Consider the following 13121-nt stretch of genomic DNA (forward strand, 5'->3'; position numbering starts at 1 on the left):
GCACAGGGCTTGTTCTCGATAACTTACAATGGGCGGATAAAGCTTTTTCTTAAGCTGAAAACTGTGTATGCTATGGGTGCCAAAACCATTATATCCGTCGATCAACCATGCAAGAAAGGCAACGATTTTTACCATCAACAATTTACTATATATCCTGAAACGTTAGTCGGCAAGAGTGTTTCTATGTTGGATTCGATTAGATTACTGATAAAAGGAGAAGAGTTGAGTCAAAGAAGTATCGAACTGTGGTTTTCATATAGTTGATTACTTGTGTTACTTGAAAGATAATTAATGACTTCTAAAAACATCTTTCCTTTTTTTTTTCTGACACAAAATCTTGTTACTGAGTTTCTTTGGAGTTGAGATGCTCTGCTATTGTGGGCTTCAACTCATCCCAGATCAATGCGAACTTTGTCATGGAGCAGTGGAGACCATAGACCATCTCTGTTCTGATTGTCCCACATCTAGGAGAGTTTGGCAGAAATTGCAGAGGGTTTGCCTGATAAACAAGGGGCATATGCAGTGGACTGCAGAGTTAGAGGGGCTTTGTAAGCACTGAAATTCTAACTGTTTTCCTGATCAGGTTAGGAGGTTAGTGTATGATATCAGCTATGGAAAGTGAGAAAACAAGCAATCTTTCAGCGGAAACCTGTCTCTGCTATTGACATTGTGGCTGCTATAGTACAAGATGTGACTGCAAGTCGGAGAAGAATTCCTCGCACTAAGTTGAATTGGCAACTGGTTTCGGAACTATATAAAATTTTCTTCTCTTTTATTTTCTCTTTTTCCTTCCTTTCTTTGGGAACACGCTTCATCGTGTGCTATGTAGGGTTCAATGGCTTCACCGTGATACTTATGACTTTGGCTCATGATACAAGAAGATAATGAAAGAAAACGATATACGTCATTTTTTTTTTGGTTTTGTTTCCACTCTTTTCGAAACATCATCTTAAATTATTAATTGAGATTGAACAATGAACGAGGAGCAAAAAGACGTATGATAAAGAAACATGTGCTTCATTATTGCTACAGTAATAAGTTCCACACCGATACAAAAAGACTTAAAAGTTTGCAAGAAACATTTTCTTATGCTATGTTTCCACCATGGTGGCGAGGAGTGACTCTTCCTTCCTTTGGCGGATTCGTGTCGTGATTTAGAATCTGCATAACACCAAATTTCAAGTCGGGCAAATGAATTACTATAAGTAAAAATGAAAACTTTGGTTGAAAGGAAAGAAGCAAACACATACATGGAACAGTTGAAGTTGCGATCAATTGTCATGTTGATATGGATGTTGCAGGATGAAACAAATTGGGTAACTACCGGAGGAGGGACAGCGTGCAGCCTTCCAGCCCCTTTCAAGCAATAGCAGGAAGATTTCATGTTCGGTTCCGACGACTCAAGTATGATGCCCAGCGCCTGTGCACCAACACAGCAATCAGGACTGGGCGAACGGGTGTGAGAGAAGAAGAAAGGTTGGCATGGAGCAAGTAGTCCCAGGAGGGTTCGACAGTCGAATGCGCTCTTGGTGGCTATGCCTGGGCTGACGACCAATGCCAAAACCACCATGCCCATCCACCTTATAAAAGAATCGGGTATGGTTTTTTTTCCCATCTCAGTCGATATCTTAATGTCTAGTTGGAAAAGATGGGAGTACTTTTCTGTGTAAGCTAAGTAGTACTCCTGCTAGTTAACTACTGCAATGAGCAATATGATGGTATATGGATGCCTATTTATAGTGCATAAAAGGATAAAATACGTTGTTAATTAATTATTTTTCTTTCTTTTCATGAAACTAAAACTTTTAATTTGGTGTTTAAAGTCTACACCGTTGGAGAAGGGTTCTTGTAGTCAACTCTCTCCTGTATTGACTGTCAACTTTTGAATTCCATAATTGTTTTAAAGTTTTTCCCCACACAAAGTTGCTTTTATATATATATATATATATATGTTCCTAGCCAATTTGTTTGGATAGTGTATATTTGTTGCAAATTTGTTTGCATAGTGTATATTTGTTTGCTTTTATATATGTTTACGTCACTTATCTCATACCGTAATCGATCGCCAAATTAACCAATTAAGAAGAGTACAATGTATAAAATAGTGGAGAATGTGTCACGAGGCATTATGCACATTTCCTCTGAGCCCGCATAATTAAAAGGTGAGAATTATTTTCGTGCTGTATTTGTCGTCATATTGGCACTCTATCAAGGCATATGCAACCAGTCAATTCCTTCTTGTTCATAATGCAAATACGCTTGCTAGCTACGTGCATAAATGCACACTTATTTTGATTGGTGCCTACAGCTTTGATTCTTTCCTTCTGGTCTGTGCCTTGTGGCGTGTGCTTGCGGTTATTCTAATAACTTCTATGCGAGCGAAAAATATTGTTCAGGAAGACGAGGAATTGACTGCTTGGTACTCGTATTAGTATTTGAATACTCGGTAGCGTGCTGACGGTCTTTTACAAATTGGAATTTGGAGCGAAATTTGATATGTTTAGGAACGGAAATTTCATTTTTTGAGTATTTGTCTACAACTTTACTGCAATTTACTGTAATTATTTATAAAAAAAAATGCTAGTGTTTGCTTAATACACTCGAAACATCTTCTACTTTTTCAAAAGTTACCTCGTCCCATCCACCAACCTCTGTCACTCACTATTGGTATCCATCTCTGTCACCGACATTCTATTTAAATTTTTTTGATATTTTTCTAAAACTTGTAGATATTTTAGAGTGTCATCGTAGATGGTGTTTTAAACAAATTCTGTTTTTCTAAAATAGACCAAAAATAGGCCATCCAAATTACCTTTTTTTCCCTAGAAAAACATGTCTTTAGTTTCAATTAGAATTTGGAAGCCTCTTCCAACTTTTTCTTGTGTTAATAGTTTAAGAGCTTTTGCCAAGCCACTGTACTCGTGGACCACAAAATTGAAGAAAAAATCAGCCATATTTTTAGCATCTTGACAAATTCTTGAAATGATAGTTGATTATAAGTTACTCCTATATAGTATCAGATGATTACGAATCACCCTGCATTTTTTTTTTGGTCGGAAAAATTTTTGAATGAGTTTGATTTTGATTACTACTAGAAGATAAGATATGCTTTCGTAATCATAAGCTACTTATAGAAATTTTTATAAACCGTCTGATAACATTGCATTGATATTATCTTTTGTGTGGAAAAGATCCATCATGAGTCAGCTTGTGTTTGTGTCACGTTGCAATCCTTCTTCTACAATTTCACCATGGGTCAACCTTTTTGACTTAGAAGCAGTGGGAAAAGCACTAAAAACATTCTGCAGCAAAAGATTAATATAGAGCTTCTCTTCGTGCATTGGTCTACGGTCTACGGTCTACACATTTACTTTTTCGGTGGTGGCGTGGCTTCAAATTGATTGTCCCCCATGTCCACAAATGTAATTCAACGAGGGAATTATTTTGGCGGTGAAATTATGTCTAAGATATCGTACTTGAACTTATCAAGGCATTGATGGTCCCAATTAACTTTGCAATTAGAGAGAAAACTGAAAATTCAAGAACTGGAGGATCGCAAAGCTCCAGAGTCGCTGCGGAATTTTTGCAGTGACAAATAAGAAAACGGTAGGGATCCTTGTAGACAAGGGATCAAGATGAAAATACTTGAAAGAAAAAATAACAAGAGAAGAGAAAATTTTTTTTAAAAAAAAAAACAAATTATCGTTTCCTTAGTTTGAATGAAAGCTTATAGGAGAAACGGACAACAGTTTCTTTCATTTATATCTAAATTCAGAATATAGAAAGAACCATCTAAGCATTCATTTTCACCTTGAAGGATTCGAAAGCCAGGGTGCTTGAGTACTCACTTTGTTCGACCAAAAAGAATCAGAGGAGTGCCGAGTCCCGAAATCGTTGGCCTGTTAAGAGATTATTACAACATCAAACCAATTAGTAAAAGATTCACACAACCATATACAGTTGAATCAATTAATCCAAAATATTATTTGGCTTGATAAATATAGGATTACTAGACGTTGAATATTTGTTTCCTTTAATGTAAATATAATTTCCAAGGTCTTGAAATAATCAAAGTAAAATTCAGATGTGGAAAAATAATCAAAGATTTATTCCAAAAAAAAAAAAAAACTCGTGCAAATATAGAAATAAGAATACATGAGCCGCATTAAAAAAACTTGAGCAATTTCATTGTATTGCTCTTTGATGCGGCCACATACAACGCAAGAGTCACGTTCCACAGGAAAGAGAAAGAGTGTAAAATAGCAAATAGCAGCTAAAATTGACCTAATTGGTTCTAAGTAGAGGTGTCAAAACGAGTAAGTGATTCGGACGGATTTGAGCGGATCATAATTGAATAGTGGGTATAATTGGATCAACCCATTTATCAGTCATTTAAAATTTTGCTTATTTTTTTTCTATTTTTTGCGTGTTGTTTAACAAGAAATAACAGTATTTTATTGTTATTAGATTGGTAAGAAATTTAAATTTATTTGCTTAACACTCACTAAAAGTTAAATTTAAATGTATAATTATTTTTAAATGAATATAAATAGATGAATCGAGTCAATCCATTGTCTACCAATTAAATGGGTTTAATTGAATACCCATTTAGACCCATCCAAAATTAATAGACGGATTTGGACGGATCAATATAATTGGGTTGCAATTGATGCCTCTAGTTCTAAGGACCAAGAAATAGTGGCAAAAAGTTGTAAGTCGTTTTTTTTTTTTCTTCTTAAAACTAAGAATCAAAGTCCAGACACCGAAGACGAGGAATGACATATAACATATAATAGATGAAGATTAAAGGGACGTCAAAACAAAAATAAAGTAGTGAAATCGAAAGCCAATTTCTGGGCGAAAGAAGTAAACGTACTCGGTGCAGTCAATGTTAGGATCAGTGGTAATGCTGAGGTTGACGTTGCAGACGGCCGGCAGTTGCTTGGCGTTGTCATAATTTAAGTAAGGATAAGTTTGCGCAGATCAGATATCGAGCATTGGCAAGCGGATTGCAAATCAGTCCTTATATCTACGAACTTGCATGAGAGTGTGCGCGTTGCATGTTGCAAGCCAATCTTTAGTTAGGACTCAGTTTGAAATTACACGTTAAAGTTTAAATGAATCCTGTTAATCCTATTAATCTTATTAATTTAATTTTATTCCATAAGAAAATGTTATTGATTTCAGCCGAATTTGGCAACATCTTGTGCACCAGAACAACGTTGGGTACTTCTGCACAAACGCATAATTATTTCGTTTGGTGCGTAATTCTTTCATTTATGCAACATCTTGTAGTTTGTGCATGCGCTAGCTTGCGCTGAAAGGACTCAACAGTGTTCTTATTACTTCTATTTTTTTTTTCTGATAAGAAAAAGTTTGAATAGTTTCGGCTCTGATTATCACGATGAATTAAGGCGTGTTTCTAGTGCTTCTATGTCACCATGTGAGTAAAAAAAAATTGTTTAGGAGTACGAGAATTTGACACATATTATTGACAGCTATGATACTCTTATTAGTAATTGATCAACAATTAATTAGTACTGTGATGACGGTCTTATTAAATTCGAACCTGTAAAAACTTGACTAAGCATTAGTATGATAGCTTGATACTAGTAGGCATTAATACATAGATTTTAAATCTATCTGAACTGAGTGTAATTAATCATCATGTTTAACAACTTTACCGGAGCAATAGCACATTCCTTCAATCAGGATGAATTTTGTCTTCTATGGTGTAACCATTTAATTAAAAGCTCGTACCCAGAATCAGATGGCTCCTCTGCTGAGTTGCTTCAACAACCAAGGGGCAATCCACCAAGGCGGCCCCTCTATCGCGGTATTAATGTGGCCGTGGAAAATGGGTGCAAAAGGAAAACACCCTCTCTATGGGACGAAATTGCTTGCCCATCTCCCATTGTATTTTTCCTGGCGAAGATGTCTTTTTGTTCAGTCAAACAGACCCAAATTCTACCATCTCTGCAATTAAACGTGTTTTAGAAGACTTTTGCCTCCGATCGGGACTCATTCATTATGAAGCCCGAGCTTCAAGGTCGGAAAGCATATCTATATTCTCATTGGCAAGAAGTCGAAGTAGAAGCAGGGCTTTAATTCAACAAATTAACTATAGCAACCATTCCTCCTTATTAATTATTCCCAATCTTTACGCTTACAACTTAGTCTCTGTGAAGACATTGATCGGGAGCAAGGAAACTTCTTGTGGGGATCCACTAATGAAAAGAGGAAGATTCAGCTTGTCAAATGGGAGGGGTAGCTACGAAACCCCAAGAGTCAAGGTACGTGGTCTCGGCATTCATGGCTAAACCTTGCTGGCAAGTTATGCACGCGAGCGAGAAGCCCTAAACCCAAAGTCATCAGTCGAAAGTATGTTGATAAACATAAATCCACGCTAAGTTGGAAAGCTTATTCCTTAAGCATGCTAAAGGATCCAACATCAACTTTAAGAAGTCTTCAAAGCGGTCCTGTATTAATGATGAAGGAATCAAAACTCAAAGGTATTCGAAATGGCGTGAATACCGTAAGTTTGGGAACAAAAGTGGTTCCCTCAAGGACCCACTTGGAGTATTGATAAAGGGGCCACTTTGAAAAGAAGAAGAAGTCTTTGTTGTAAATAAAATGTGTATTTCAAAAGATCTTGTCTCACATTGGAAAATCAAAGGACTCCTCATCATTTATAATGCTTAGGCCCTGTTTGGCAAGTGAATTTTTTAGATATTAGTTTAAAACTTTACTGTAGAAGTTGTAGAAATTTTTTTTGAAGTATGTAAATTTTTGGATATTTTAAAATATATAGTTTAAAAATTTTAAGAAGTTTTTTGAGATTATGGTGATTAAAGTTGTTAAAAAACTTGTAGCAGACAAATTTGGCCAAAAACTTGCTTGCAAACAAGGCCTTAGTCTTTTATTGGACTTGTGTTAGATTGGTAACTAGTGTAGGCTTACGTGCATGAGAGGGTAGTTGAATTGTATTATTTCAGTACAAACTGACGGATTTGTACACTCTGCTTGAGGGTTAAACATGGCCCAAGATAGTTTTTCTTCTTTTACATTTTTTCAATGTTTGATCGAGAAGATAAAATCTTATCCCATCGGTTATAAAAGTCAGGCACGTTCACAACGTTCTTTTATTAACATTGTTTTCTGTTACACAAAATTAGGCACTTTTCTTTTTATACTACCAGAAATTATCTCTTATCCTATCTCTAATGTCTATAAATAGCAGTTACTCCTACTTTAGAAAGCACACCAAAAGCTGATAGTAGAGATCTTCCTATCAGTTTTCTTCTTCTACTTCTACTTTTTCTTCTTCTTCTTCTTTTTTCACTCTGTGTTGGATTTACGCAACATTTGTTAGTTCTGATCCTTCTTATTTATAACAAGGAGAAGGCTTATTTAATTCTGGAAAAACATTTCAACTTCTTGAAATAGTTTCTTAGAACAGTACAGTACTATTAAATACAACTTAAGCTACCTTTTATTAGCTTTAGTTAAGCTATTTTTCCTACAGTCTTGAGGGTCAACACGAGTTATTTGGCGATAACACCGCTATGAGATTGCTCCAAGAGAAAAAAAAAACCCACTTTGAGAGACCTGACCAAGCTTTCTTTTACACTTCCAAGTTCTATTACATTCATTCCGAGACAAACTTATAATGCTGCCAATGATGTCATCAAATGGCTTTATTCCACTAATAGCGTTTTTTCTACAAATTCTGTTTATGCGTTTCTTCAAAACTCTTTACATATGGTGGATCAAATCCGTCCCAATTCCTATTCTTGGGTATGGAATGCCAACACGTCTTCAAGACTTGAATGTTTCATTTGGTTGGCAGTTCAATCGCGTCTTTCCAGAAGAAGCCTTCTTACAAGGAGTGGAAAAATGTTGACTGATGATTTGTGCCAGATTTGCTATAAAGACTCTTGAGGATGTTGAACACGTCCTACGACTTTGTCCTGCACCTCAAGAAACCTGATCCCTTAAACGAACCTGCAAAACTTGTCTCAACCTTTCACCTGCGGTTCAGAGTTATTGTCACCATTCCAAATCAATCGCAGTGTATCAGTCGCGATGGCGCCGCGATACGTGTTCACCAAATAAATTAATCACGAAAAATACATATACTAGTACATCTTAAACTTCATTTTGTATTTATTTTATCAAAAAAAAAAACATTTTTTTGACTCGGCTTATAGAAGCACAACAATGTCCAGGGATTATTTATTTTTATTAGTCTATGGAAAATCAAGAACTAAAAATTTTCTTAGTATTTACTTATTTTTTTTCACTTATTGTTAAATAGTATAAGATTTTTAATTGATGTTTCAACAACCATTGTGTATTTCAAACCATAATAAATGTTGAGTAAGTACATTTTTTATGTGCTAAATACTCACATATATGTACATCTACTCAAATTGTAAGAGGAAAGCATAAGTATATTTTAAACATTTGAGAATTTTAGATTTTAAGGTTAGTGATGTTAATTAGAGTCCCGTATTAATGCTATAAATTGCTAAATTAGGCTTCAATTTGGTGCTAATTAAATGTAATTAGTAGTCAATCTTGACAAATTAGTCCTTCGAGAAAGTGATTGAGTCAATGTACAACTTAAAATAATGAAGAAGTCCAAACGGAAAGCTAAAAACTAAAAGGCTTTAGGGGTTGACTGCATTTACTCAGAAGATTTGGGGTCAAAATGCAGTTTTCTGAAACTGGTTTAATCGTCACCGCATTTACTTTTTCAATGGCTTCCAACAGTGGAGGATGCAAAGGAGGGACAGCCGCCTCTCCCCATCCAACTTTTTCTTGTGTTGACTGTATAAGGGCTTCTGCCAAAGCCATTGTACCCATGGGCAAAATGAATTAAAATTAAAGAAGAATCTGCCATATTTTCAACAAATTCTTGAAATGATAGTTGGTCATATATAGGTTACACAGTATCAGATGAATTCGAGTCACCGCGCACTGCCAGCCCTCCATTCGTGCTATTCAGTGCATGGGTCAACCTCTTTTTGACTGAATGGCAGTGGGAGAAGCACTAAAAACTTCGTCCGGCAATATGATTAATGGAGCTCCTCTTCGTGCATGTATATGCCTACACATTTTGTTTGGTGGTGGCTTGATCGGCTTCAAATTGACCTCCATGTTCGCCAATGTAAATCACGAGGGCATTGCTTTGATTTAGGTGGTGGAATGATGTCAAATCGATCGTGTTTGAACAATAGCAGGGCATCAATTAATGGTCTTAATTAACTTGATGTGTAGAGCAAATTGAAAATTCAAGAACTGGTGGATTGCAAAGCTCCAGAGTGGCTGCCGAATCTTTGCAATGAAAATTATGGAACAGTAGGGATCCCTGGAGACATGGATCAAGACAAGAAATTATGCATAGACAAAATAAGAAGAGAGAGGGAGAGAGAGAGAGTCTAAACTCTAAACTTTCCTTCCTTTGAGAACTTATAGGCCAAAAGGAACAGCGTTTTCAGTCATTTGTATACTACTATTTTATTTACTGCGGGCAAATATCAGTTCATTGTACGCCGGATACACTCATGAGACGCACATTTGCATCATATCGAATTTGCATTTTCTTTAATGTTTGCAAAATACCCAAAAAAAAAAAAAAGCCGTACGATGCAGTAAAAGTAATATAGTTGAAATTTGGTTTTTTTGGACTTGTGATGGTAGTATATAACTATTCTTCCGTGATATCGCGGTTTATCTTGGCAGAAACAAATGACAGCAAATATTTATGTTGAGCGAGTAGAAACATGAACGCGACCGAAATATCAATCCATAGATGAAGGTCCATTCCCAAACGTGAATTAAAGACACTGCAGCACGATACAATAAAGACAAGTAGCATGCAAGAACGGAGGATACAAGGAGACAGTTCAATGCCCCTTGTCTCTGTCTTTAGGTATTGGAATCTGAAATTCCGAAAATGATACACGAGAGATGTATTCAAATTAACAAAATTTGTACTATAAGGCGACACTGCAGCACGCTGATAATCTCCATCTCCGTTGTCATTTAGAGCCTGCACGTGATCAAAATTCAAAAGGTAAAGAATGACCAAACATCAATCGGAAAAAATAGTAGTGAAAGGGTCACTAAGTCTCAACCCAATATGTGGCTGCAACGTGAATGGTTGTTCATGTCTCTTTGTTTATTTGACTGATCCCACCTTGTAGATCAGCTTTATTGTACTGATTGTAACGTACAATTTACTGTTTGAGAATAAATTTTAACTTACCCTGAAAAAAAAAAATAGTAGTGAAGGGCGAAAGAAGTAAACGTACTTGGTGCAGTCAATGTTAGGATCAATGGTAACATTGAGGTTGACGTTGCAGAGGGCGGGGAGTTGCTTAGCGTTGTCATAATTTATGTTGGGATAAGTTTGCGCAGCAGATTTCAAGCATCGGCAAGCGGATTGCAACTCGTCTTTAGACAAATTAGCCGAATTGGCCACATCTTGAGCACCAGAACAACATTCAATGCTGGGTGCGGGATCAGCAGCTTGCAAGTAACTTAGGCATGGAATCAGCTCTTGCAAGGCACCAATGCAGTCAAATGCCTTGGAGGGCCTCACAATCAAAGCTGCAGCCACTATCAACCATACAAAACAATGCACCATGGTTTTTGCCATTGTAATTAAAACTGGCCTTTCTGTGTCAGACGGTATTAGAAGGAGAAGAATTGGAGGAAGAAATTGTTGAAAGAGAATGTCATTTGGACACTTATTTATACCACAAAGAAGATTTCAAAAGGATTAAGACTTAAGTCTTTTTCCTTTATTAGCAAGACAAGTTCTTGGTAAGACTCATGTCTCTGTTGTTGGAGAAGGGAGACGGATGCTGTTCGTTCATGCATCATCAGCACTGGATTTAGATTAAATATAACGAGTCGGTTACCTTAAAAACCTCCATTCTGTGTATTGTCGATTGTCAGCAGCATGTATGGAATCAATGCACGTATATACATTTATAACCTTTTTTTTTTTTTTTTGGGATTTGTTGATCATCTTAAATGCATTTTCTTATTTGTTCGTTATGTGGACCTTACTGATGAGGAGGATACATGTATCGAATGCCATTTAAGGAGGATCTTAGTGTTGTCTGCAACACTAATGTTACTTCCTATAAAGGATCATTCCATGATTGAACAGTTGGTTCATAAAATCAGAAGGAAGGCTCTTGAATTTGGATAGAATGATTTGGGAAAGATTTTTGCAAATAAAAAAAAAAAATATTTTACTTATATCAAAAACAATATTTCAATTACTTTTTTTTTAATATATTTTCAACCATATTTTTATCTCACATGTATCAGATTATTAAAAAATAAATTCTACAACATTATTCCCAATGAAATTTCCAAAAATTCTCGAATCAGTGAGATATTTTCCCCTATATATGACGTGATCTCTGTTTTAGCTGTGGATTTATCTTACAGAATCTTACTTTTTGCTAGAGCTGTTAATCGAGCCGAGTCGAGCCGAGTATTTGGTTGCCGAGCTCGACTCGAGTTTAATTCGAGCCGAGCTTGACTCGAGCTCGTTAGGAAAACGAGCTTTAAAATATGTTCGAACTCGGCTCGTTAAATGTACATGTGGCTCGAGCTCGAGCTCGAGCTCGACTCGTTTATCATAAACGAGTCGAGCTTCACGAGCTCGAGCTCGAGCTCGTGCAAATTAACCTTAATAAAAACCTATAATTTTTAATTTTTATAATTTTAATTTCTAAAATGACAAATATGCCCTTCATTAACGAGCTCTAACGAGCTACTCGAGTATCAAACGAGCCGAGCTTACTCGGCTCGTTAACTAAACGAGCATATTTCGAGCTCGAGCTCGACTCGTTAACCAAAATTAACGAGCCGAGCTCGAGCCTTAACGAGCCGAGCTCTAACGAGCTTTCGAGCTACTCGATTGACTTAACAGCTCTAGTTTTTGCCTCAAAAAAAGAGAAAGAAAATGTAGATGCCATAAAATTCCAGCTCGCACGACAATTTTTAAGTTCTTCTAAGTTTTAATTAAGCTAACTGATGGCACAAAGATAATGTCCATGTAGTCAAGAATTGTTTTGACTGGATTAAATGCACCAAGAGACCTGGGCTAATTGATTAGAATATTGATAATTGACAAAAAGTCCGGTCAAATATAGTCCTTTGGCTGCCCGGTATCAATCTATGCCCGTCGCTCCTATATGGCGCGACAGTCAGCAAATTTATTTATTTATTTTAAAAGTCCTTCTGGCCATCGCGCCATGTAGGAGCGACGGTCAGAGATGTCAGAAATTTTCTGACTGTCGCTCCTATATGGTGCGACGGTCAGAATTGTTTTTTTTTTTTTAATCTTTCTGGCCGTCACGCCATATAGGATCGACGGCTAGAGGTTAGAATTTTTTTTTTAAAATCTTCCTGGCTGTTGCCCCATGTAGGACCAACGGTCAGATAATTTAGAATTTTTTTATATAAAAAATCCTTCAGCCAAGCAATTTAGAAATGTTTTTTTTTAAAAAAAAATCTTTGTACAATTCAATTGGGAATTCGGCAAAAAATTTTCTGTAAAAATTATTTAAAATCAAAATTTTTAAAAACAATGCATACAGTTTGACAAAATTTTAAAAACAAACATTGGGCTCGCAAGAATTTAGCATTTTAAAGGAGACTAGGTTTTAAAAATTTGATCCATTTGTTAAAGGATTTAGGGGTTTCTTAAAGAATTAAGGTTTACCATTTTAGCAAGCTTAAGTTATATAACATGCGTAATTGTTATGATTTGTTAAATTTAGAAAATGATTTAATAATATGATTTAAGTTTAAGTGATTGCGTAATGGATGAAGGTATTGCTTAATATTATTATGATTTGTTAACTTTAACTTTATTATGTATAATGCACACAGAATGTTAAAGGAACCGTAATTGTGTCAAAAAATGAAAAATTATAACACGAATTACGATTTATATATTTAAATTTTCATATAAAATGCAATCGTATAAAAAGATTAATTACATATTTGTAGAAATGAAGAATTATTTGCGTGTCATTAGTTGGTATACGATAATTAGTTTAAATAATTTAATCAATTAAAATAGCTGT

General features: G+C 35.8%; 1 protein-coding gene and 1 non-coding gene across 2 annotated transcripts; both read right to left on the reverse strand.

The window, feature by feature from the left end:
* Window positions 1-1001: 1001 nt before the first annotated feature.
* On the reverse strand, window positions 1002-1705 carry LOC113709625 (uncharacterized). The gene is made up of 2 exons (XR_011821348.1): window positions 1251-1705; window positions 1002-1161 (listed from the first exon to the last, which is right to left on the reverse strand). It is a non-coding gene; the product is annotated as an uncharacterized protein (transcript).
* An 8080-nt stretch (window positions 1706-9785) lies between these two features.
* On the reverse strand, window positions 9786-10713 carry LOC113709476 (non-specific lipid-transfer protein-like). The gene is made up of 2 exons (XM_027232248.2): window positions 10320-10713; window positions 9786-10057 (listed from the first exon to the last, which is right to left on the reverse strand). The coding sequence occupies exons 1-2, from the start codon at window positions 10664-10666 to the stop codon at window positions 10051-10053; spliced, it is 354 nt and encodes a 117-aa protein (XP_027088049.1). The 5' UTR covers window positions 10667-10713; the 3' UTR covers window positions 9786-10050.
* Window positions 10714-13121: the final 2408 nt, after the last annotated feature.

Source organism: Coffea arabica, chromosome 9e, assembly GCF_036785885.1.
Source record: "Coffea arabica cultivar ET-39 chromosome 9e, Coffea Arabica ET-39 HiFi, whole genome shotgun sequence".
Taxonomy (NCBI): Eukaryota; Viridiplantae; Streptophyta; class Magnoliopsida; order Gentianales; family Rubiaceae; genus Coffea; species Coffea arabica.

Coding starts and splice junctions, on each gene's coding strand:
- LOC113709476 (XM_027232248.2), bottom strand. CDS start 10,666: ATGGCAAAAACCATGGTGCATTGTTTTGTATGGTTGATAGTGGCTGCA.